Raw genomic sequence first — 27848 nt, forward strand, 5'->3', positions numbered from 1 at the left:
CCAACAGTGAATCTACGCTGCACCCCCTCTAAGGCGAGTATGTCCTTTCTTAGATAAGGTGACCAAAACTGCACTAAATATTCTAGGTGAGGTCTCACCAAGGCCTTATACAACTGCAGCAAGACTTCCCTACACTTGTACTCCAACCCTTTTGCAACGAACGTAAACATGGCACTAGCTTTCCTTGTTGCTTGCTGTCTGCATACTAACTTTTTGTGACTGGTGTACAAGGACACCCAAATCCCTCTGAACACTAACATTCCTAGTCTCTCCCCCTCTAGAAAATAATCGGCTTTTCTATTTTTACTACCTAGGTGAATAACTTCACACTTCCCCACATTATACTCCATCTGCCACCTTCTTGCCCATGGGCTCTAATCTTATGCAACAGCCTTTTATGTGGCACCTTGTCCAATGCCTTCTGGAAATCCAAATACACCACATCTACTGGTTCCACCCTATCTAACCTGCTAGTTACATTCTCAAAAAATTCTATAAGATTTGTTAAACATGATTTCCCTTTCGTAAAGCCATGTTGACTCTGCCTAAACATGTTATGATTTTCTAAGTACCCCATAACGACGTTCCTAATTGAGGGCTTTAGAATTTTCCCTACCACTGATGTCAGATTAACTTGTCTATAGTTCCCCATTTTTTGTCTCCCACCCTTCTTAAATATCGGCGTTATGTTTGCGACCTTCCAATCACTGGGAACCATTCCAGAATCCAGGGAATTTCGGAAGATCAAAACCAAAGCATCCACTATCTCTGCAGCCACCTCTTTTAAAACTCTAGGATGCAGGCCATCAGGTCCAGGGGATTTATCAGTTTTAATCCTATCAATTTCTCTAGTACTATTGCTTTACTGATGTTCATTTCTTTACGTTCCTCACTAACATTAGCCTCCAGGTTCCCCTCCATTTTCAGTGTCCTCTAACGTGAAGACAGAAGCAAAATAGTTGTTTAATGATTCTGCCATTTCTTTATTTTCCATTATAACTTCTCCTGTCTCTGCCTGCAATGGACCCACATTCACTTTTGATAGTCTTCTTCTTTATGTACTTGTAAAAACTTTTACAATCTGTCTTTATGTTCCTAGCTAGTTTACCTTCATATTCCATTTTCTCCCTCTTAATCAGTTTCTTGGTTTTCCTTTGCTGATCTCCGAAGCCCTCCCAATCCTCAGGTTTACTGCTCTTTTGGGCAGCATTATAGGCCTCTTCTTTTAATTTTATACTTTCCCTAACTTCTCTAGTTAGCCAAGGTTGAACCACTTTTCCCATGGTATTTTTATTTTTCAAGGGAATATGTGATCGGTGGGAATTATTTACTATATCTTTAAATGTTTGCCATTGCTGGTCTACCGTCATATTTTTTAATCTAATTTCCCAGTCTATTTTAGCCAAATCTTCTCTCATACCTGTAAAAAAGTTGGCTTTATTTAAATTTAAGACCCTTGCTTCGGATTCAACTATATCACTCTCTAACTTAATGTTAAATTCCATCATGTTACACTCACTCTGCCCTAGAGGAGCCTTAACTTCCAGATTGCTGATTAGCCCTATTTCATACACAAAACAAAATCTAGGATAGCCTGTTCCCTGGTTGGTTCCTCAGCATACTGTTCTGGAAAACTATCTCTAATGCATTCGATAAACTCATCCTCTAATTTACCTTTGCCAATTTGGTTTTCCCAGTCTATATGAAGATTGAAATCACCCATCATTAGTGCATTCCCCTTGTTACATGCTCCTCTAATTTCCTGACTAATATCTTGCCCAATACTGTAACTGCTGTTTGGGGGTCTATAAACTACTCCCACTAGTATTTTCTGCCCCTTGTTGTTTCTTACCTCCACCCATACTGACTCTCCGTCCTGATTTTCTGATTTTAAATCCTTCCTCTCTACTGTTTTTATCTCAAGGAACTAAGGAGTTTTACGGTCTTGAGTTACAACAAAAGTATAGCTGTGCAGCAGCTCAAAACTGTGAAACTCCTAGACTCTTTATACAGGACAGCAGTGTTTTTTGGTTTCAATATATTTTATTGTGATACAGGGAGGCGGACAAGCAGATAGCATAATATCAAAAAATACTAAAATAAAGAGAGAATGGAAGCTAGGACCAGAAGAAAGGATTGCTTATCGGACATTATGCCCTTTCCTTGTACCCAATCCTGTCCAGGAATAAAGAGAGATGTTTGGAAGAACTGTCACAGATACTATAGAATACAATACACACTTATACAGCATCTATGAAGAAGTCTCATAACGCTTGAATGGATTTTGGGGCGGTATCCAAATCGTGGAAGAATTGGGGTTTTATGAAAAGGCAGAAGTTGAGAGGAAAGAAATGTATGGCAGGGAAAAAAAAAAATAGAACTTTTTTGCAGTTTGCTTTAGGAATGGAGGGGATTTGAGAATTCTGTTTGAGAGCAGAAAAAGTGAGGCTCAGAATTTTCACAGAAGGATTAAGGTTGAAACCATCCATCAAAGCTAAAAGTCAGGAGCCGTTGGTTAGTCTTGCGCGAGATGTGAAAAAAATGTGATTTTGAAGAATTGAATTAAATCAAATTTTCATTGCCCCAATGAAGAGCAAGGAGGAGATCAAGGTTCATTGATTCAGCCTTTCTGATTTCTAAAACTAATAAAGTTGCAAAAGCATTCAAGAATAGAGTTTCACAGCAACTCAGCACCAGCACAAACTCAATTGTCTCCTTCTGTGATGTAAACCTTCAATAATTCTATTTAAAATAGGCAAGAAGATTGCCAGTGGAGCGGCCACACTGAAAACTGCATAACAATAATCTGTGCAACTGATATGACGCTTTATCACATAATGTATCATGTTTATCACATAATCACAAAAACAACAACAACAAATCACCATTCAAGTCGGGAGAACATCCCAAGGCACTGAAAAGTCTCAAAGCATTTCATGGGATTTTATGGTACATGTATGGACTGTGGGCCATTACAACAGCCAATTTGTGCACAGCAATGTTTTCTAAAATGCCATGAGGTGAATGGCCGATTTAACCTCTGGTGATTATTGGACTTTAAAGATGATGCGTGATTCACAATTTAGAAGATACAGAATATGCCTTCAAACCTAGAAAATACAGAATATGCAGTAAATATCAAATCAACAGGAACTATAATTCTTAGGGAATTATCTAGACGGAAGAGTGATGTAATGGAAGTTATAGAAGAGTTTCAAGAGACAGCATTAATAGGGGTCAATTGCTCCATTGGCAGAATAAACAGTAATTGACATTTCTCTACATTTAGCAGGTCTAATGATGGATTTACTGGGGTTATAAACAGAGCTAAAGAAGACTGTGGATTCCTCGTGAGCGATATACAGCATATGTATGTGAGACAGCAAAATGGCAGTCATCACAGAACCACAATTCAGCGATCATTTGCCAGTGAGGGAAAATTAGGTACAAAGCTTTCCCTGCCACTTACAATTACATTGGTTACTTCACTGATGGATCTGAGGGATTGTAGACCAGCAAAGAATTCCCTAAAACCATCCAAGTCAGCTGATTAATAGTGTCAAATACATTGGCTCTTGCAACTGGGTTGTGATTTGTTTTAGAGGGTATTTTACAAGATTGTAATAGACATTGGTCAGCGGGGAGGAAACGTACAGACAGATTAGGAATGAGGATTGGAGGTGATTTACCAGGCAGATCATCAATTGAGATACAGTGATCGACAAATGCTTCACCACCACTCGAGAAAGAAAGGGATTTGGTTTCAGTGGCTGTCATATTGGTAGGAAAGTAGAGGAAAAATTTGCACTGGAACTCACCAAGAAGGATGATTTCAGCAGAGACTGGGATGACAGATTTGACTTTGATGAAAGTTGCAAAGTTCGAAAGTGGCATGGGGAACTTATAAATAACTGCAATCCAATTTTTTAAAGTATAATTTCATTATAACGATATGTTATTATTACTTTAAATTTCTTATTTACAAGCCCACTGAAATAACAAGAAAAATGTTTTGTGAATGGTGATTTCAGTATATCCACTAACTCCAAGCTATTATCTTGTGTACGATTATGTATTCTGGAGTTTGAGTTTATTTCCCTACATGTGCATTCAGAAATGGTTCTAACCTCTTCACAGTCCTTGGCATTTTGTTAAATTGCTATTTCCTACACAAGAGAACAATGGCTGGGAGAATATTGTCCTTGTGTTACTGGGACTGGAGTTTGAATCTAAAACAGACAGATGGGATGAGGCTCAGACTCTCAAAAGTGCTGTTTAGTCTCCTAAAGCCTTCTCTATAGTACTCTTATGAATTTGCATTTGTTGCAAATTTGCAGCTGTTTCATTGATTGTCCCACTGTGTAAAAGATGCAGTTATTTACTCCATCCTGATTTGGAGAATTACATTACTCCAGGAAGCAAAACAGGCCAAAGATTCCCCGCAGATTGGTACAGATGTCTGAGGCATTCCTTCTGCCACACTGTGTGACAAGTAAACACTTGGCAGTCATGCTGTGAGTTGCTAATATAATGTCGCCAGCAGGTATGTTGCACTGTGAAGGAACAATGCGAGATGTCGTTCAGTCAGAATCATTCTGGCATGGTAAAAAGGGAAAAAACAACCGCACATGTTGTAAAATAAAAGGAGGGGGAAATACAGCTTGTGATTTGATAATTGTCGCCAGTGGAAATATGGTCTGTGATGTGATAATTACCCCCTTCCCAAAAAAAGCACTGAATTGCTGAAATTCCACAGCAGGGGATCAATCAACATTTCCAAGAGAATGATGGATTAATGTTCCTAGGGTGACCCTTCATCATTCGTTCTGATGTAAATTGACTGCAGTGTTGCAATAGAAGTGCAGATTGTATTAATGATGTATGTCGGTCTGTATCGTGCACTCTAGGTAGCAGGCTTTGCAGTATGACTGCATGCACTACAAATGCTCAGTTCTCCCTCCTTCATAATTCCTAAATGAAAAACATTGTTCAACCTAATTATATGTGGGTGGTATCCATGGAACACTCAGTTTGGTTTGGATACTTTTAAGCATAGTGATGGGTTTCCGCATGTGTCGGATAGCAAGCTGTCCAACAAAGAAAAGTGATTTCCCCTCCTCTCCTTCCTCTGGACACCCCTCTTCCAATTAGAACTATAAACTGTGAGGTCTCATTGTGTTAATTTCATGCTCTTGGACTTGCACCTATGTATTTACTACATCTACAACAAACGCAGTTACAATTCCAATGTTTGATCACAGAGGAAATAGAATTTCCAGCTACATTTTATTTGATGCTACATCCCTTGCTGTGAAACTGACTTTTATTACACATTCGCTTACATTTCTCAATGTAACTAACATCTTACATCCATCTCTTTATTTGCTCAGTAGTTCTGAATGGAACACAGGAACAGGAGTGGACCATTCAGCCCCACACGCCTGTTCCACTATTCTATAAGATCATAGCTGACCTGTACCTCAACTCCAATTACCTGCCGTTGCCTCATATCCCTTGATATCTTTACCTAACAAATATCTATCTACCTCAGTCTTCGGAAATTTTAATGGATCCAGCATGCACAGAATTTTGGGGGAGAGAGTTCCAGATTCCCACTACCCTTTAGGTGAATGATATGTTTATTTTGATTCTTCTGCTTCCTGCATAATTTTGGACCATCTCTGATCTCACAAATTGCGACCTCTCATAACCATTTTTGACAATTATCAAATCTGTCATAAATGATGCATTTTTCACCCAATGCATTATTTCCCAAGGACTCTAATAAATACTGTATTGTGAACAACATGGGTTCCCAGACTGCTAACTTGAAATTCTAAGGTCACAGCTCTCCACTAATTTTGTCACTATCTATTACAGCACTACCACTGTTACTAATATTACATCTAATTGATCTTGTTTGTTTGACCCTGAACTGTCCTTTCTCCCCCACATCCGCGCAATGACTGGGACTGCCTACCACCACCTTTGCAATATTGCCAGACTCCACCACTGCCTCACCCCTCAGGCTACTGAAACCCTCACCTATGCATTCGTCACCTCAAGGCTTGATTACGGGAACTCCCTCCTCATCAGCCTTCCCAACTCTTCCCTTCACAAGCTGCAGATCATCCAAAACTCCGTGACCCCATCACTCCCACCCTCCTCCGTCTCCACTAGCACCCCATCCCCCAGAGGATTGAGTTCAAGATCCTCGTCCTCACCTTTAAGGCCATCCATGGCTTTGCCCCCTCCTACCTCTGACCTGCTGACTCCCTACGAGCCTACCCGCTCCCTCCGTTCATCGGGCTCTGGCCTGTTCCATGTCTCACGCCAGACCCGCCCTACCATCGGTGGCCGGGCTTTCAGCCTCTCTGCCCCCACACTCTGGAACTCCATCCCACAGTCCCTTTGCATCACTTCCTCCCTTGCTTCCTTCAAGGTTGGTCTCAATACCTTTCTCTTTGACTGTGCCTTTGGTCTCCCTCCCAACTCTCTGCCTTCCCTCACCCCTACACCATCCCTCCCCCATGCTCGGGCGCCGACACCTGACTGTTCAGTGCTTTGGGACGTCCTCCCACCGTGAAAGGTGCTCTATAAATGTAATTTTGTTGTTGCTGTTGTTGATAATCCAATGTGCAATTTCATTTGAGATGCATGAGCTTGCACTTTAGTCATAAATCTCTTTTGATGGGAATATCAATGCATCTAAAATCAAAGTATGATATTTACCATTGTACATTCATCAACACATTGAAGGAAATCCAATATATGTGTTGAGAATGACTTGCATTTCAAATTAATCCAATGTTATTTAACTTGAATTTATTGACCTTACACTTTTTCCTTTGTATAATTACTTCAGTATTTCCTACCTTGAACCAGCAGAGTTACTTCAGAGGTAAAATGTATTACTAGGTCCAGGAGAAGAGCCTTTAACAGTGGGTTATGTATAACATTCTAGGTAAAATTCAGCCTGTTGTGTTAAGAGAATGATGGAGGAAGTATTCTATATGTAAAAGCTTAACATTAGTGGGGACATTATGAGTACCTTTTGTGATTGCTCAGCCATATGTTACAGGAAGGAAGAAAGGAGATCTTACAGAGCCTCATCATCTTAAAAGATCTGATAGCGCTTCACCAGTGATTACCGTAAAATGGAGAGAGTGTCTTTGTAGGCAAATGTGGCAGCCATTCCACCAAAAAGTTCTCACAAACAACCACAAGATGCATATAGAGGAATTATAGTTAAGGCATTGAGAGAAACTCTTCTTTAGAAAGTACTGTGGATTTTTAACATCAGCTTTGTATGGGCAAACAGAAGCTCAATTTAGCATTTCATGTGAATGATGGCACCTTCGACAATGCAAATAACCCCCAATTATATTCTGGAGCATTAGCCTAAACTTTGAGTTGGCCATTGCCATGGAGACAGCGTAATATTCACAACGTCACCAGTGGAGCAAGCAACAAGGCCTCGTCGCTGATTTTCCACCACTTTCTAAGCTTTTGGATTCACAAGTGATTGTCTGCAGTTTATCTATACAAAATACAATACAAAATTACATTTGTATAGCTCCTTTCACGGCGGGAGGTCGTTCCAAGGAGCTGAAATCCATATCGGAATTTCTTATTCAGCGTTTCTGTTCATTCAGAGGAATTCACTTCACCAAGTATGGTCTGACCATCCAGCCACTACAGGAGATGACTAGGAAACCACGGAGACACCTGTTCTTAAATAATCACAGCCAGCATAGTTTATTTTCATTCCTGAGGTCTGTCTGGGACACGTTTCATTTCAAAACTGGTTACTTTTTTATGAGATGTGCAGTCTATGGGAAAAATCAATACACTCTTGAAGGTCAAAATCAACAAGCCACATAGCCTTAAAAATGAATGAATGGTTCAAATACGGTGTTTGAAAGGTAATGCATCTTTCCCAAAGGCAAATGAGTGCATATTTATAATTGAATGTAACAATTTGAAAATAAATAATATTGTTCAGGATGTTAAAAAAGGTTCTTTTACCTCCTTTGAAAGTGCTCTTTTCATATTTGTGGTCAGCTAACACACACGGAAACCAGGCACCAATCTTATGAGTATCCAAACCAGACTAAGAGACTCACATGTGTATGCTTCCTATACATGGGAATTTCCCAGGGTCTGAAATGGAGCACACACTCTATCCCTGGAGGAATGCACCCTGCTTATCTAATTCTGTAGTGGATTAGGTGCAGTTTGGCAAGAGCCAAGGCTTCAGGACCTTATAGAGTTGGGTACTGCTAAAGATCAAGCAGCCAAAAGCACATAGCTTGCAATTGAAACCACTATAAGCAAGTTTCCCGCTGCCTGTCCAGCTAAGCCACCCATTAGGGCTTTGGGTTGCAGGATGAACACAAGCTGAGTGGGAAGAATCTTTTCATTGTTCATGAGTTGTCTTATGCTTTGTGAACCCACTAGCGCTATGCACTTTGTGAATTTTTATTCCTTCCCCCATGAAAAAATATGAGGTTTCATAAAATATCACAGAGAATTTATTTTGTGAAAAATATAACTGTTCTTATAAAGCGTTGAAGAGATAATGGGTGCATGGTGGCCTGATAGTCTAGTTACAGTTTGCCTGTTGGTTGCACAAAAAGGAAATTGAAATCTTTCTCTGAACAGTTACTCACATTGAAGCTTCCATTGAGGCTTTGAGACGTACTTCTGACCTTATATGAAATGTAAGGATTAGTATTATTTATTTTTAGAGTCCATTAGATATAGCAGACTACGCAAGTCCTGTGCCGTGTCATTTTCTTTTACTCCTTTTTCCAATACTGACAGATTTTTACAACTGTTTCTGGTGCAGTGTAAAGCTGTATCCTCAAAGACCACATTTGTCACGTTTGCTCTTTAATCGTTACAGACTTTACACTCAAGGGACATATTAAATCCTTTCCAAGGTTTTACATTAGGTCCTGAGAGATGCCAGCTATCATTTCAGAGGATATGACTGTGAGAGTACAGAAAAGATCAGAATGTCTGGCCAACTAAGGCTAGCCTCCGAATAGCAAGGGGTCTTCAGAGGACAGAAAACCTGTCAAGTTAGTGGAAGAAGTCTGAGTTTCCCACCACCAAACCACCAAACCACCAAACCACGGAATGTCTGCAGCCCTTCATCTCAAATTCTCTCCAAGTTTTCCAAAGAAGGATGTACCGCAGAAAATGTGCAACATCTAAACTTGGGCATTAAAATAAGTGTGTAAATTGAAAACCTATGGCAGTGCTATTTGAAATGAAAATTGGGGAAAGAAAGGTTACCTTTATTGCACGTCAGAAGCATAGCGTGATAGACTGATTCTACCTATTTTTTTTCAGAGATCAATCCCAATGTGCAAATTATAAAAATAATTCTTACATTTCATATAGTGCCTTATCACATTGTTGAGACATCTCAAAGCACTTCACAGGATTTTACTATGAAATGTAGTGACTTAGTATTCATAGGCAAACCCCTGGAAATTACAAGTTAGTAGGAAATTAAGGAGTTATTTCTGGCAGTACATCAACCTGTTGCAGTATAAACACTGATTTATCCCTAATAAATTTCTACAACTTAATTTTAATGTTACCAAAGAGACGATCACATGTCTACTGCACATTAAAACAACCTGGCAACCTGATATTGGAGTTCTGTGGCTTGTTGAGTTCCTAAGCACAGAAGTCTCCTAGGTTGCAGACAATTGCAATTTGAAGTATAAATCAGCCTTCCCCAATCCTCAGAATAATATTACCATACCTCACCTCATTCGGTACAAATTCAACAAAAAAGAAACAAATATTGTTTCTTCTCTGCAGTAATAATAACTTGCATTCATATAATACCTTTCACGTAAAATAAATGGCCAACAGTGTTTTCAGAATACAACTGATCAGAAATAACAGTGAAAGTTATGCATAGACAAATCCAACAACTGATCTACACCAGCAATATCCTATGAACTATAGTAAGATGAGTTGCCAATTCATTTGGATTTGGGAGTGAATTTGGATGAGAAGAAAAAATAGCCAGTATAATTGGATGAAGACTCCACATTTCTTTCAACTAGCAATGTACTCTATTCAAAGCACACTGAAGTGCAAATTTCACTTCCCAAACTCAATTTTTTTGAGAACCTCATGCATGACATAAATTATTAATTCAATGGAGATAGTGCTTCCAATAATAAAATTTCAACATTTATCATAATGCAAGTAAGTCTCGAGGCCATTACTTTGAAATGTAAAGAAAAATATAAAATGAAAATGTTAAGAAAATTCTTTATTCCAACAATAACTTGCATTTATACAGCGCCTTTCACGCTGGGCAGCGTCTCAGAGTGCTTAACAGTGGCGGAGCCTGATGCGAGTTGGGGCAGGGAGGAGGTGACTGTAAGCATGGTCAAAGTACAGTCTTAATTTGAAGCCAGTTGAAAACTAAGACTAAATTTTGTTTCCCCCCCCAAATTCTGGTTTACATTATAAAACAATGGCCTTAAGGCTAAGATCTCAAGTGGCCTGAAATGCCATCTAATCTTAATGCTGTAAGTCCATTTTGTCTCAAAATATAAAAATTGTGGAAAAATTTGACCTTCCCTAACTTAAAAGACAAAATTATTTCACAGGCTAAAGCTAAGACAAGGTAAAATGTTGAACCTCTGATCTGGCTGAATTTCTCTTGTGAGCCTAACACAATAAACTCATGATATATCTTCACCCAAAGGGAAAAGCACTCAGTGACTATATATCTGGGGTGACAATGTACGCGTTAGTCCTCCAACAACAACAACCACCACAAAATTAAATTTATAGAGCCTTTCACGTCGGGAGGGACGTCCCAAAGCATTGAACAGTCAGATGTCGGGGCCCGAGCATGGGGGAGGGGTGCTGCAGGGGTGAGGAAAGGCAGAGAGGTGGGAGGGAGACCAAAGGCATGGTCGAAGAGAAGGGTCTTGAGAAACAGCCTTGAAGGAGGCAAGGGAGGAAGCGAGGCGAAGGGACCATGAGATGGAGTTCCAGAGTGTGGGGGCAGAGAGGCTGAAAGCCCGGCCACCGATGGTAGGGTGGGTCAGGCGGGAGACATGGAGCAGGCCGGAGCCCGATGAGCGGAGGGAGCGGGCAGGTTGGTAGGGAGTCAGCAGGTCAGAGAGGTAGGAGGGGGCAAGGCCATGAATGAGGACGAGGATCTTGAACTCGATCCTCTGGGGTATGGTGAGCCAGTGGAATCGGGCGAGGGTGGGAGTGATGGGGTCATGGAGCCTGATGCGTGAGAGTACACAAGCTCCAGGGCCGTTAGGGGGTGCTGTGGCCAGGAGAAGCCACACCAACAAACACTGCCTGTGCAGAGCAAGCAGCCGTCAGTGTGGCAGAGTGGCCTGACCCGCACAACTGTCAATTTATTGGTTAAAATTTGTTTCAATTGAGTACAGTATAAGTTTATGTGTAGGCATATCTGTCTGTAATAAACGTTTTGTTCAGCATTTTGTTGGTGGAGCAGAGGGGACAAGGGCCAAATAGGAGGCAGAAGCCAGCCGAGCAGAGTCAGTGGGTGGTGGAGTGGGGGCGGGGTAAGCAGGGAGATGCAAGGGCATAAAGTGATTTGAAAACGAGTGAGAGGATCTTGAAATCGATCCATTCGGTAAACTACCAACTTGCATGTAGTTGGGTATTTTGCAAAGATTTAAGCAAATGTCTAAAAGAGGTTTCCTCAATTTTGTTGAAAAACTGTTCTTTACCTGCCAAATTCTATCTCTACATCAATTTTGAATTGTGTTCAATTAGTACAAGTTATGGATTTTAGTCCTCCCGACATGAAAGGCGCTATACAAATGTAATTTTGTATTGTATAAAGGGTGTTTATGGTTCTACACTGTGTACAGTACACTGTTCAAAGGCTGTGTGCTGTCTATTACAACACCAGGGGCTGCACCACTCCTAACATTTTGGTGGCAATCACTTGAGGCACTGCATTAAGCTCCTTTGTTCAGCACACAAAATGTATTTTGTGCTGCTGTGAAAGGAAAGGGTGGAAATAGAACCAATCCACATAATTATGACTGAAACGCAAAACATGGGTTCAGCAGTCATTCTGTGGTACCAAAAGGCAATTGGAATTCAGCTCAGTGCTTCTCCCTGAAGGCAGATCCAATTGATAGTGCTGTTAAATGTGGATTGGGTCCTGCATTGTTGGTTTTTGGAAGGAGGTTTTCCACACAAGTGTTATTAACCCTTACTCCTCCAAACTGATTTTCTGCAGCTTAGATATTGTCCCGCCCAATTTGCCCACAAATATACAAGTCACTGCTCTGTACAGTAAATCCCATGAAGCGCTTTGAGATGTCCTCCCTAGATGAAAGGTGCTATACCAAATGTAAGGATTATTATTTTAGATGCCAAGGGTAGCATTTGAGTGTGATTCTCAGATACAATCTTTACTCAGCAAAAAAAATTAACAATACAACTGGCCACGACTGCAATTTTCAACAATGTGAAAATTATTACCACTGCTGAATATCATGTGACACTGCAATGTTCACTCCCCTTCACCCCTGGAAAAATAATGTTGCAAAGGCACATTTACATTTCTGCCATGCTGCTCCAGTTCTATGCATGTTTGGTTCTTTGCATAATTTCACATCTGTGAATTATCAGGGGTTTATTTGACTGAGGTCCCAAAACACTTCCACAGTCCGTCAACACTGCACAATTTTCACAGTTCTTAGACTCCTGCGTCGGGTGGGGGAGAAAGAATAACTCTGGCTTTAGTTAACCACAGAACTTGGAGACCATAGCTTTAGAGTCTAGAGTCCAGATTGAAATATGAGCTCAGTTGGTAGTTCAGAACCCAGTAAGGACAGAAGCCAGCCTGACTGCTAAACACCACTTTCTTTCCTCAGAGGCAGTCAGATATTGCATGCACATCACATTTCGTTTTAGCTTCTTAAGACTACTTAGCTTGCTCTTCTCCCTCCTGTATTGGGGCTTCTCCAGTACACTCTTTCAGTTCCTGGGATGGCCCGAAATGTTGACATCTTTCCTTCTGCAGGTGACTATTGGCCTGCTGTATCTTTCTAACATTCTCTTGTTTTATATCTCATTTCTAGAGTCTGCAGTTTTTTCTTTTCATTGCAGCCAGCTACATATAGGCCCAGTCTACTTGTTAAAGATGTTCTCTTTTCTCCTTCAGTTTTGGTACTGAAGAACATCTTAATCTTACTGTTTTCATGATGATTTGCTGCCATCCGATTTTAGGGTTCTCACCCCTGATTTTGCCGACATTGGACGTTATTTATTCACAGCTCTGGCCACTATTTGTGACATGTTGGCATAAAAGATTTTCTTTTTACTTTATTATTCTAGTTTTCACAATCTCAAAAATATGGGTCTTCCAGCACTGTCACTTTTCATACACAGCTAGTACCAATTCCAACAAGGATAATTCTTGTCCTTCTGATCATGGAACCATTTCTATGACTGTCAGCCCTGCTTGTTGATGTGGGTCAGTATTTATTTTATTACCTGAAGTACAATGGCATCTTGATGATCCACAAATTTGAATTATTAACTGTATAACTACATTAATAATCCTTGCATTCGATTCAGAGCCTTTTACATCAGGAAGGATGACTTAAAGCTCTTCACAGGATTTACTATAAAGTGTACTAACTGTGTGTATTGTTGGCAAATGCGGCAGCCAACTTGCACACACCAATGTCCGTCCCACAAACAACCATGAAGTGAATAACCAATTTTATTTAGGGAATTGCTGGCCAGCGCACTGCACTCCCTTCTCTTTTCAAAATGCAACCAGGCAAACAACTCCTCGTTTTAACCTCTGATGTGAAGGACAGCACTCCCAACATTGCAGCACACCCTTAGTACTGTCTTGGAGTGTCAGCCTGGACTGTGTGTTCTAAGTCCCGACCTGGGGCTTGAGCCCACAACCTTCTGGCTCAGAGGCGAGAGTGCTAACAACTGAGCCAAATTGTGTTGGATGATCCATTGTAAACAATAATTATCCCTTTGGGTCATTTGGTTTCCAACAATTTCTGACTTGCCACACATGGTTTTAACTTCATCTGATCATTATTAAATTTTTCAAAAAGAAAGTTGAGAAAAAATCTGACTCATTCAATATTACTATTGAATTACAGAGACATTGTCTCTGCTATGTTGAAGCCAAGCCTACAAAACTCCTGCAGCAATCAAAGTGCACTGCTGCGTGACCCAGTGGCAACACCCCATTGTTTTTTTAAAAAAGCAAAGCTTTTTTTTTGCAATTGATCAAGCTACAAATATAGTTGGATCTTGAAAAGACATGAACCTTGCCAATAACCAGACTGTGCTTGAATCAAGTTTTTTTTTAATAGAGTTTTTTCTCATAATAAAAAGTTGATTCATAACATATGTACCGTTTACTCTATCGGACTGCAACTGAATCCAGATTAAATCACTTCTTGTTTTCAAAGCACTTATTTTTTCTTTTGCAATAAGCTGTTAGTGTGTGTGTGAGATGTGTGAGCACACAACATGCTGCAGAGACAAAAGAGAAATCCTGCAGGAATATTTAATGCTTGTGTTAGAGGGTTGCACTGAGATATTAGTCTGGCTCGGGAATCCTTCACAGTGGCAATTAATGAGACCTGATTTGGGCCACTGTATTCCCAAACTTTCATGGGCTACAGTTTGGCTTTTATGAGAGCTTTTATTTCCTTCTTTAAATGCTAGGCAGACTTTGCAGAAGTTTAACTCTTTTTTTTACAGGAAAACAGTGCTTCAAAATATCACCAAAGAAAACCATCAGAAACAGCACAGAAATTCAGGTAATAAAGTAATAATCCTTACATTTAGTACTTTGGGAGGACCCCTCTAAGCACTTCACAGGGTTTACTGTAAAGTGTTATGACTGTATATCTTCTAGGCAAACATGCAGCCAATTTGCACACAGCAATGTCCCACAGACAGTCATGATGTAAAAGAAATCTATGTAATATAAAGACAATTGCACATTGAAAGCATGCCCACAAAATACACAGTCAATCCACTTCACAGTACAGTAGAACCTCACTAATCCGGTAAATCAAGTGACTGGCCAAAAGTAACCCATTTACTGAAACAGGTCGGGTGATTCAGGTCACTGATGTAATGTTCAGGGCATTGATAATGGGTGAGGGTGGTGAACATTCAACAACTAGACTTTGCAATCTCATTAACATAAAGGCATCGTCACATTTAAAACAAAAACTTTCATGTATTCAGCCTTCCTTTTGAGAATGCATCCAACTTGTGTTCTGCCAATGCCATAGATCACAGCTAACTGTCTATGACTTTTGCCCACACTCTCACGTAAGGACAACTCCTTCTGTGGTGGCATGTTTACAGCACTTGTCAACAGTCACTAAATCAAAAGAAATAATTTACACACAAACCATGTGCTCTGAATACAGCACTTACCAAGAATTGGCGGCAGGAGCTCAGGTTAGGCCGCGGGCGCCGGGTGAAGTCAATTTTCCGCTTTCGTTGCTTCCACGATCCCAACACTCCCCGCGCCGCGCATGTGCGACCGGAGCTCACTCCGCACACAGTAGCAGCATCGAGGAAACAGTAGAGAAACCTGAGGCCTAACGCACTGTGTACTGTACAGGTTAGTAGCGGAGGGTTGTGTTTGTACCACTTTTGAAGTGGAGGAGGGTGCTGCAGCGGCCGTAATCAATGACCTGAATAGTGAGGTGCCCTGAAGCAGACACTATCTTTGAACATTGACAATGAAAGAGACTGTGAAAATATGCCCACATTTGTGAGGCGGCTGGATTACCGAGGTGACCGCAAAATGGGTTTCTACTGTATATCCTGTAGAGTGATTTGAGACATCTTGACGATGTGATAGGTGCTCTATGAAATGCAAGATTATTATTATTATAACATGTGGATTTAGAAAATAGACTACATGGGTCCACTGGCAGTGATACATTTGATATTGAAACATATTAATATATTTGTACTGGATTCACAGTAGGTTAAAATAGGATTTACTAATAGCAATTCAAGGGCTGAAGTCAGAATTATGCATTCTGAATAGTGCACTGAATGTGATCATTTATATATGATGTTTAGTGGCTTTCACAAATTAAATGGTTGAGAACTATCATTTGCTATTATTGGCATTTCCTTAATTTATGCAATAAAAATCTGCTGGTATTGGGTATTGGCAATAAACACTAGTTTTAACTATAATTTGCCTATAAAATACACAGACACTGCACTTTATCCTGTGAAGCACTTTGAGATATCCTCCTGCTGTAAAAGGTACAATACCAAATAAAAGGATTATTATAATTATTATTATTAATGACCATTATTATTAAGAGATCAAAGAAACAACTGGCATGATACCAGATAAAGAAAATGTTCAACCATAGTTTTCTGCATGCTACAATCCTGATGTTAGCTGCAGTCACCTGCTGCTTTTCATGGGCTTGAGTGGTCAGCAGGGCAATTGGCCACAGGGATAGACTTGGACTTAGCAGAATTTTATTGCAAAAATTAAGGAAATGGTAACAATATTAAACAATAATTCTCAATCATTTAATGGGTCTGTTAAAACCAATGCAACAAATGAGCCTCTTGGGTCATCCTGTGACATGTGGCAACCATTAAGGGACATTGCCATGCAGGTATGTACTATGACAATGCTGAAACACAATAAGCTGGGACAAAATAGTAGTGCCTTTCCTCAAAGTGTTTTCAGAAGAAAGGGCGTTTGTTGCACAAAGTCAAATGAGAAACAGATGTGTGTCAATTCAAGGCAGGCTTCCAATAATCAAACTGCAATAAGACACTTCGGGATTGCATCTATCACTTGACTACTGTTTCCCAGTCCCATTTCGTGATTTTTGCCTTAAATCACAACATAACTAAAACCAGTTGAGTGTGGATTAATATTCAGTTCACACATTGCTCTTCAAGAGGTTTGAAAAAAGTAAGAGTTAATAATGATCAAATATTTTGACCAATTGTACTTTCATATAATTCTGGAGATAAATGAAAGCATAAATTGTCAGAACATGGTTCAAGCCTTTCCATTGTAGTTAAGGCTTGGCTCTCAGCCTGTGTTAATATTGGACTGAGGATAGCAGGGAAGATTTACAGAGTTAGGTGCTGAAGATCTAAGACTTCCAAAATTAATAATTTTATAGTGAAACAAACGTAGTTGCTCTTGTATACTTTTCACAGGCTATTTTCCAAATGTTTTCTGAAGCTGGATGCAGTATGTGCCGAAAGATTGATGAGATCTCAGTCTCACTGTTATCTTGACCAGACTGCAGACATTTAAACTGCTGTTTATATGTCAAGTACACACTGCAGTCCCCCTGTTTGCTTCTTATCATCAATTTAGCATTCTCAGTGTCTGAAGGAGACTGTGAAACTAAATAGGCTTTGAAAACAAATGGAAGGTAGAACTAGAATAAAATAGGAATGAACTGAGTGCACCAAATCCTGGCTTTGAGTCTGAAGCTGATGTCACGATATACTATACACAATGCATTATGCTCAAGCTACAGAGTCATAGATGGATACTGTCCAGTGGGATCCATGTGTTGTACAGATACTGTCTCACACTGATAATCATAGCACACATTGTTTATACAGCCAGTGCTAAAATATGTCACCACTTTAGTTGTATAAAAGTAGTTTCCTGACTACAGAATCCTCACCTTCCCCCAGGAATAAGAAACTGTTTTTATGTTTTTAAATGTCTGACATCAAAGTTATGAAACTAAAAGTTCTGCACAATTAGGAAACAGCTTGGTGTGCATCTACAGCACTGGACCACATCAGATTAGTGTTTTAAAGGGATATATATTGCCATTCCATTCTTCCTTGGAATTCAAAGTTTAATGCAGGTAAAAAGTTACATAGGAGTATAAGAAAGCAAAGAATAGGAAAAATATATTCAGTCCATCATTGCCTGCTACTTCCACACGACAGGCCATTATCAGTTGGACAACTGGTTTCATGCTTTGCAAACTTTATTGAACAAATTAAGGAGATGGTAGACTTTATTGGATAGATGAAGGAGATGAGAGCCCATCGTGGATTAATTTAACCTGATAATAATCCTTACATTTGGTATAGTGTGTTTCACATCAGGAAAATGCCACATAAGCGCTTCAACTGAAGTTGAGTGAATAGATGTTTTGTGGTTGAACGTGATGGAAAACGCTGCATAAGTACACTAATCAAACAAAATGTTGGTATATCTGTTGGTATAAATGTTGGTGTATCCGCACTCTTGTCATTGTCTTCTGAAGATGATAGCTCTATTCCAATTGATCCTTTCATTCTCGACTTATGCATATAACCTTCACTCCAGTTCCTGACCATATAGCTACCAAAATCATTTTTGAGGGAGCTAATTGACATAAGTCGTGAAATTCCAGTTAGTCTTAAGACTGTTATGAATGTTTACCATAAATTTAAGATTGCATCGAATTGTTCTTAAATTTGTAAGATGCTTCCTTTTAAGAGCTACAGAAAAATAGCTGCCAAGAGTGAATATAAGATGTTTTTTACTGTAATTTTGCCCAATCTTAAACTTTTAGCAGGCTAAGATTAGGGACATTTCGGGACATTTGTGTCAACAGCTATGACTGGTATTTTGTTCCACACACCACTTCACTTGGAAAAGAAACATTCTTCCAATTTGTACTTTAGGTTTGTGTTTGAATACTGCATGGGAATGACAGTGAATCTCTCATAATTTCCAAAACAATCTTCTTTGAAAAAATTCAAAAGCGATCTTGTTTCAATGCAGCAAAATCACTGGCTAATAACAAGACCATTTAATTAATGGAAAATGTCATTCATGACAAATGCATTCCAGAGCGCTTGTACCTTTGCTACAAAGAAACTCTGTTTCAGTACAAAAATTGTTGTGTGATTTTGTGCCACAAGGATTTTGCAGTGGATACAATGTGACATGTGGGTTTCTCTCTCTTCCGTGTGGGTGATGGAGTCGGGCGAGGGTGGGAGTGATGGGGGTCACGGAGCCTGGTGCGCAAGACTATATGGGTTGCAGAGTTTTGGATGATCTGCAGTTTGTGAAGGGTAGAGTTGGGAAGGCCAATGCGGAGGAAGTTTCCATAATCGAGCCTTGTCGTGGGTGAGGGTCTCAACAACCTGAAGGGTGAGGCAGTGGTGGAGTCTGGCAATGTTACGGAGGTGGTGGTAGGCAGTGCCGGTCATGGCGCGAATGTGGGGTAGAAAGGACAGTTCAGGGTCAAACAAGACACCCAGGTTCCTGACTGGCTTAGTGAGGTTGAGTGTGCAGCCGTGGAGGCTGATGCTGCCAGTGGCCGAGGTGCGGAAGCGCTGGCACCAGCCAAGCAGAAGCTACGACATATACAATAACTGACGTGCCCTAACTGGAGATGAAGAAGAATTGGTTGAACCACCAGTCATATCTCCAGACATTTTGCAGAAGGCATGTCCTTGATGGAATGCCAAAAATCCTACAATGTCTTAGTAAAGGGGGCCTAAGAATGCACTCAATGACTTTGTAATCAGTGAACATGGGCTAAATGCCACTTGCTGGAGAAGACAGTTCCTATCTATGCTACACATGTGATTTTGTCATTCGGTCTTATTATTGCACAGATACTGCTCCATGACTGAGAAAACCAGAGGATTACAGTGAAAATAGGTGTATTAGTGATGGGGAAAAAACGTCAATGTTGCACCCTCAATTATTCCATCTAAAATTAAAATGTGCAAACATTCTTTTGTAAAAATGGTTTTAAATGGTTATTTTTATAATTTGGCATCATTATCAATAATAAGATGTCTGCTGATATTGAGCAGCTCTGCTGCAAAACCTTTGTTTCATTGCTACAGTTTGTTGGTTAAAGAAAACAAAATAAATCTTCTGTCCTAAAACTGACATTCACCCAGATCCACCGCACCCCCCCCCCACCCCCACACACACACGCACGCACACAAGACACAATTAAGTTGTTCAATACTACAACTGTTTGGAATGCTTTCAATTCCTGTCAAGTAAACTTTAGTCTGTCAAAAACTGAGGGATTGTATCGGTGATGCTCTTTAAAGTGTATTTTTGGATCTGCTGCAGATGCATTTGTAAACCTTCACCATATCACTGACTCAAAGGTTTTGTTTTATATTGGTTGAGCTTCACACATCAAAAGCAGCAGTACATGTCCATCATCTAGATTAATAATGCTTCCTGCATGTTGTCCTGTGGTGCTTCACGGAGCTAAATGTCCGTGATAGTGCAACGTTCCAAATGTAGAAATGTTGCCACACAGACTTTTAATGAGACTATGGTGGCCTTGATTAATTCATGGCATGCTCTGCTGGATATTGGATAGGAGATGCCCATTTTGAGATTTAAGATATCTGTCATCACATTGACACGTCTGATGTTCCAGACAGCATATGTGGTCCTGGCAGAGAATCTCATCCCTGTCTCACAGTGGGAGATTTCAATGAGCAACTTGAATCCAAAAACAAGTAAATGGGAAACAATGAACCTGGGACTTTGTTGCTCCTTATTTTATCTACAAATTATTACAAAGAATCACCTTTTGTCTTCCCTTGTGATCTCATTGATCAAGAGCGCAGGCAATGGCACATGTTGAGACATTAGCCGTCTTCATTGAAAGAGTTCATAACAGATTAAAACTTGCAACGGTTCAGCTCCTGAAACTGATGTTTTCTCTAACATTTCCTTTTGTTACATCCATTAATAGTTGTAATGAATGTTTCAACTAGTTTTAGGCTACAGTCTGGAAGCTTGCACTGAATAAAACTCATAACCTTTAATCAGTGTCCTGTCTCTACAACAACAACAACAACAACAAGATTCCATTTATAGAGCGCCTTTCACGTCAGGAGGACGTCCCAAGGCGCTGCACAGTTGGGTCATGACCCGAGCAGGGGGGAAATGGTCAGGGTGAGGGAAGGGAGGGAGAGAGGAGGGGGGAAATGGTCAGGGTGAGGGGAGGGAAGGGAGGGAGCGAGGAGGGGGAAGAGAGTCGAGAGGGGAGCTGAAGGCACGGTCAAAGAGAAAGGTTTTGAGACCGGCCTTGAAGGAGGAAAGGGAGGAAGCAAGGCGAAGGCACTGGGGGATGGAGTTCCAGAGCCTCGGGGCTGAGAGGCTGAAGGCCCGACCACCGATAGTAGGGCGGTTGGGGCGGGGGACGTGGAGCAGACCGGAGCCAGAGGAACGGAGGGTACGGGCAGGTAGGTAGGGGGATAGTAGGTTGGAGAGGTAGGAGGGAGCAAGGCCGTGAATGGCCTTGTAGGTGAGGATGAGGATCTTGAAATCAATCCTCTGGGGGATGGGGAGCCAGTGGAGGCGAGCGAGGGTAGGAGTGATGTGGTCCCGAAGCCTGGTGCGGGACAGTACACGAGCTGCAGAGTTCTGAATGACCTGCAGCTTGTGGAGGGAGGTGGCGGGAAGGCCGGCGAGGAGAGAGTTCCCATAGTCCAGCCTTGAGGTGACAAAGGCGTGAACCAGGGTTTCAGCAGCGTGAGGGGTGAGGTAGTGCCGTAGTCTGGCGATATTCCGGAGGTGATGGAAGGCGGTGCCAGTTGTGGTGCGGATGTGAGGGAGAAAGGACAGCTCAGGGTCGAACAAAACGCCGAGGTTCCTGACTGGCTTTGAGAGGTGGAGAGTGCAGCCTTGGATGCTGATGGTGTCAGCGCCTGAGGTGCGGAGGCGCTGACGTGAGCCAATCAGGAGGGCCTCGGTTTTTCGCACGTTGAGCTGAAGAAAGTTGTCTCTCGTCCAGGACTCGATGTCGGACAGGCAGGCTGTCAGGACATCGGTGGTCGTGGAGTTGAGAGTAGAGGAGGAAAGGTAGAGTTGGGTGTCATCCGCATACATGTGGAAGTTAACCCCATGTTTGCGGATGATGTCACCGAGGGGGAGCATATAGAGGGTGAAGAGGAGGGGACCGAGGACAGAGCCCTGAGGGACACCACATGAGACAGTACGGGGGGTGGAGGAGAAGCCATTCGTTGAGACGAAGTGAAGACGGTGGGAAAGGTAAGAGCTAAACCATTCAAGGACAGTGCCTTGAAGGTTGAGGTGGGAGGACAAGCGGTGGAGTAGGATAGCGTGGTCGACCGTATCGAATGCTGCCGATAGGTCGAGGAGGACGAGGAGACAGAGGGAGCCCTGGTCACAGATAGTCAGGATATCATTGGTGACCTTGACCAGGGCAGTTTCTGTGCTATGAGCAGCACGGAAACCTGACTGAAGGGGTTCAAAAAGAGAATGGGTGGAGAGGAAAGAGCGCAGTTGGGAGGCGACAACTCTTTCCAAGACCTTGGAGAGAAAGGGGAGGTTGGAGATGGGCCGGTAGCTTGATAGCTGCGACGCATCAAGGGAGGGTTTTTTCAGGGTGGGCGTGATGATGGCAGTTTTTAATGGAATGGGGACAGAGCCAGAGGAGAGGGACAGGTTTATGATGTCAGTGATGTGTGGGGCAAGAAAATGGAGCTGGGAGATAAGGAGTGGAGTGGGGATGGGGTCAAGGGAGCAGGTGGTTGGTTTTAGGGATAGGATGAGTTCAGTGACAGAGGGTGGGGAAACGGGTACGAAGGTGTGTAGGGGAGGATGGGTAGGAGTCGGAGTGTGGGAGGGAAGGGGTGGGTGGTGGGTGGAAGTTGGAGGGGAAGTGACCGCGGAGCGGATTCCCTTGATCTTGGATTCAAGGAAATCCAGCATCTCCAATGGAGAGTATACAATGCTGAAGCATTCATTATAAATATGTGACGATACTGTCTCACTGGAAGACTAAGCAAGTCGGATCAGACCACTCTATGCAGCAAGTACTGCTTGAACCTTTTTGGATGAGGACGAAACTGACCATTTTAACTAATCAACTGCAGTCAAGAATATTAACGCATCAACATTTTTATTAAGGGTTTTGAAACAGTTCCTTTAATTAAATGCCTTGTTTGGTAAATGCAAGCACGATTCAAAAAGATATCTGCAAGGATCCCAGCTCCCAGTTCCATATTCTGCAAATGCAGAAGAAATAACCCACAGGCACTTAGGCCCTTGGGTGGGAATGAAGAAAGTGGTGTGTGATGTGCTATAAAAACATCGCACACCACATATTTCAACCCGACCAGAAAAATGAATGTGTTTAGATTCCAGCAGGGAACTGCAGGTTTGGTTACAATGGAAACTCCACAGGCTCCTGCAACAACAATAACAACTTGCATTTATATAGTGCCCCTAATTCAGGGTAGCGTCCCCGAATGCTTAACAGTGCTGGAACACTGTAAATGCTGGTAGTAGGGATTTGCAGCCCAGTTGTACACAGCAATGTCCCACAAACAGCCATGAAACAAATGATCCATATTTATTATGGGGATCGTTGGCCATGGCATCAAAGAAAGTCCCCAACCTCGCTCGCCCCACTATTGACGGGCGGGCGGGCGGGCCTTCTGCAACTCTGCCCCCACCCTCTGGAACTCCATCCCACAGCCCCTCTGCCTCACCCCCTCCCTTGTCACCTTCAAGACCTATCTCAAGACCCTCCTCTTCGACCATGCTTCCTACTTCTCCCCACTGTCCTCCACCACCCCCCGACCCCGACCCCCAGCTTGGGTCCGAAACTCTGTCTGTCCAGCGCCTTAGGACGTCCTCCTGACGTGAAAGGCGCTATACAATGTCATTTTGTTGTTGCATATTTTGTGGGCAAAATGCGGTAGTCAGTTGCCCACAGCAGTATCCCACAAACAGTCATGGATTGAGAGACAAATTTATTATTATTGTTTTTTTGAATGAATTATTATCCCCGGAAGACCAATCCTTCAATTGACTAACAACCAGGTTCCTACTTACTGCTAGGTAAATAGAGGTATGTGAAGAAGGAAACTTGCCCAACATTTCGCTCTGCCAGGAACTGAACCCATTGTGTCTCTGTCTCTGGTTACAAATCTGAGATGGCCCATGTTTACACTAAGTGCATACCTGAGCATTTCATTCTAGCCTTGCTGGGGTGGGTGGGAACAAGGACAAATTCAAAGTGATATGAGTACACTGGCAAATCCATCATTGCCTGAAGGTATGGAGTGCACATCAAAGGCTGCCTCTGATCTCAGAACAGGAACCAATTTACACTGCACTAATACAAGTATCATACTAGGGGGGTGGGAAAGCCTCACAAAGAAATGGTCAACTTCAGAGTGGGGGGAAGGTGGAGTCCAAACTGAGATCACCCAAGCACAAACACCACTATTTAATCTATTGCTATTAAATTAGTGCCGCCCTAAACCATATCAGTGATTGTAGCATTTATTGAGAAACAATCTTTATGTACAACTCGAAATGCAGCAGCCAATTGCGCACAGCAGTATCCCACAAACAGTTGTAAAGTGACCAAATTCTTTTTTAAAAGGGATTATTATCCCCGGAAAACGATCCGCCAATAGACTAACAACCAGGTTCCTACTTACTACTAGGTAAACAAGCGTGTGGAGTAAGGAAACTTGCCTAAGGTTTCGCCCTGCCTGGGAATCGAACTCAGGTCCTCTCGCTTGCGAGGCGAGTGCTCTAACCACTCAGCTCTAACCCTCCTCTTCGACCGTGCTTTCGATCTCCCTGCTTCCCCCCGGCCCTCCACACTCCCTGATCCCGACCCCCAGTTCGGATCCGAAACTCTGTCTATCCAGCGCCTTGGGACATCCTCTGGACGTGAAAGGCGCTATACAAATGTAATTTTGTTGTTGTTGGTGTACCTACAGGACTCCACAAAGATAGGTAATTTCAAAATCCTGTCCTAAAAGTGGCTAAACGGACTGACTTTATATAAAAAATTTAAGTAACTCTCACAGATAAGATACCCTTGAAAAAGGAAACTCCAGTCCCAGAATCTGTCCACCCCTGAACGCTTTGGTTTTCCAGGATTTACTTACCAATATATCCAGAAAGCAGCTTTTCCAAATGTCAGCGTACCCTCAGGGAATTACCTTACAGAACAATGAAGTCACCTCTAGCATGCCCACCATTGTTATTATTTTAAGGAGAGCTTGTAATTCAAACCTTTCAGAAAGAAAGCAGTTCGCTCACAGTCTACAGGAAACATTTAGTAAATTTTTCATTTCTTCATTTACCCAATTTATCCAGAGAATGATTATATTTTTCTGCATGAAGCTATTAATTATGCTTTCTTTTGCCTTTCTTATTATGCACTTATTAAAATGTATTTTCAGTAAACTCAAATCAACTGGATCTAATACATATGCCAGGCTAATCCAAGCATTGTAAATTCCACTTACTCAGACCACAGCATGAAATACTCCAACTCTTCCAAATCCACTGCATTCTAACTTCACAGCTCTCGACACAAACAAAGTTTTGTGTATGAACCTTACTCTTGCATAAAATAATGTAAAAACAGAAATTCCAGGATTTGCCAGCAATTTGCCATTTCGTTTCCATTCTGCTTGAAGTTTTCCACTTACTTCACATCAGAAGTTTTAACATCACATCTTTACACAATCCCCAAATGACAATGGTTGAAAGCAGACTTCTTAAAAAGGCAGCAACAAATTATCAGGTATCAATATGTATTTAAGAAACTCAGTTTAGTTTGTTCCTCTTACAAACCAGGCCACAATTAGTATTTAATGGGACCTCTATAACAAAGTCAAAACTCAACATTAGTTGAGGAACAAACTTTTTCTGAAAAGAAAGTTCTCAAATAAAGTTTTGTACTTACAGAATAACAGTCTGTGGTGCTACTTTGGGTATGTGATCCAGCATCAAATGCATACAGCGGACAGTGGTCCTGAAACACAGGCAGCGGCTCGGGCAGGAATGGGAGATTGTAGGTAAGAAGAGGACGAGGAAAGCTATGAAAAGGAAACATTTGTGTCCCATCCTGAGAGAGATCAGAGCAGTGGCAGCAGCGCTCAGAGCTGCAGAGACCAAACTAAAAGAGTGAGTGGGGTCTGGGCAAGTTTAACTCAAGCTATGCATCCAATCAGACCACAACCAGGATCATATTACAGCACACAGAGCAGAAAGAATCCAGCAGCTTTATCCACAAAAGACTGCCAGGATTGTGATACTCCTCGATTGGAAATTTATGGATGCAAAATCACTGTTATAATTGTTACATGACAAGGGAGTATCAGGATGATTTCTGAGAGAGTCGGGATCCAACCCACTTCTGAGCAGGACTTGTACACGAATATTCTTTATACTTCCTTAAGTAGATACATACTGTTTCCTATCCAGTTTTCAATGGATCAAAATTTATGTCAAGTTTAAATATTTAATTTAGCTTGGTATCAAAATCCTTGTGTAGCACATTAACACATCAAAACATTTCTCTGTAAAGTGTAGTGACTGTGTATTTTTGTTGACAAATGCAGGAGTCAATTTGCAAACAGCAATGCCCCACAATCAGCCATGAAGTGAATGATCAATTTTATTTGGGGTGCTGTTGGCCTGGATATAATTCCTTTTTTTGAACAAGATTTTAACGTCCACCTGAACAGGGAGAATGGACTTTGTTTAACATTTCCTCTTGAAGGACAGCACCTCCGATAATGCAGTACATCCCAGCACTACTATCAGCCAAGAGTATGAGCTCAAGGTCCTGACATTGAACTCAGAGACGAGAGTATTACCACCAAGCCAGGCTGACACCTGGTATCTGAAATTGTAGGTTGGAAGCATTAAGTGTTGTGAGAATGCTTCCTTGGCTCTGTCTTGTTAAACAGATAAAAACTGTATATTCATCCAAATGAGAAACAAATGCTGTGTTGATACTGCATGTTTGGTGGTGACTTGTTGCCATCTGCCATTAATTCACCACCAAATGTGTAGTATCAATGGGGAGTGGAGACTGGGAATTGCATTGGGAGGAGGTATTTGCAGGAACATTGCAATTCACAACCATGCAGTACAAATTCAACAGCTGCATGCATTTTGGTTGTTCTAATGTGGGCTGCATATGCTTCTTCCCCGTCCATTGAACTTTTGGCATTTTGCACAGATTCAATTCCTTTTAACATACATGTATATATTACTTTGAAAAACAATTGCAGAACATAAAAATCAAGTGTGGGTGTTGGTGGGAGGGGGGAGGAGCAAAACAGCTTCAGTTGAAAGCAGTGTAGGGTGGGAAACATAAATCTGCCTTTCTGCTCCACAATGTTATACTCCTGGGAGTGAAATGACTTTTCTCCCAGCTGCACATATTCAGGGTAACACTGCACAGACTCTTACTTATTCTTGATAAATGTGCAGAAGAGAAATATGATCCACTTCACCTACATTGTAAGACTTTCAGTAATAACAGTAATTAAAGTATGTAATAAATAAAAATAATAATAATCCTTGCTTTGATAATACCATTTTTCATGTCAGGAGTCAGTCACCTCACAGAACTCCCAATGTAATGTGTAGTGACTGTGTACTTGTAGGCAAACTTGGCAGCCAGCTTGCGTAAAGCAATGTTCTACATAGAGCAATGAAGTGAATGACCAATTATATTTGGAAAATTATTTCTCAGGGCACTGGGAGAAACTCCTTTCTCTTTCCAAATAGTATCATGGGATCTTTAACATCCACCTGAACAACTAAGATTGGGCCTCGGTTTCATTTCTCATAATGAAAATAATAATAATTCTTGCATTTGATTTTGTGCCTTATCGTGTTGTCAGAATGTGTCAAAGTGCTTAACAGGTTATTGCTATAATGATCGTATTCTGTAGGTGAAGAATGTATACTATATACATAAACTGGCAGGACCATTTTCGTTTCAATTTTAAGA

The 27848-nt window shown here is 41.4% G+C and overlaps 1 protein-coding gene across 1 annotated transcript in view; it reads right to left on the reverse strand.

Moving 5' to 3' along the window:
* Positions 1-25969, reverse strand: part of LOC103186711 (peroxidasin homolog) — a 220685-nt gene extending 194716 nt beyond the window's left edge. The window contains exon 1 of the mRNA XM_007905901.2: positions 25785-25969. Within this exon, the coding sequence (XP_007904092.1) occupies positions 25785-25945 (161 nt within the window). The 5' untranslated portion in view covers positions 25946-25969. The remainder of the gene's footprint in view (positions 1-25784) is intronic.
* Positions 25970-27848: the final 1879 nt, after the last annotated feature.

Source organism: Callorhinchus milii, unplaced genomic scaffold (assembly GCF_018977255.1).
Source record: "Callorhinchus milii isolate IMCB2004 unplaced genomic scaffold, IMCB_Cmil_1.0 Scaffold2, whole genome shotgun sequence".
NCBI lineage: Eukaryota > Metazoa > Chordata > Chondrichthyes > Chimaeriformes > Callorhinchidae > Callorhinchus > Callorhinchus milii.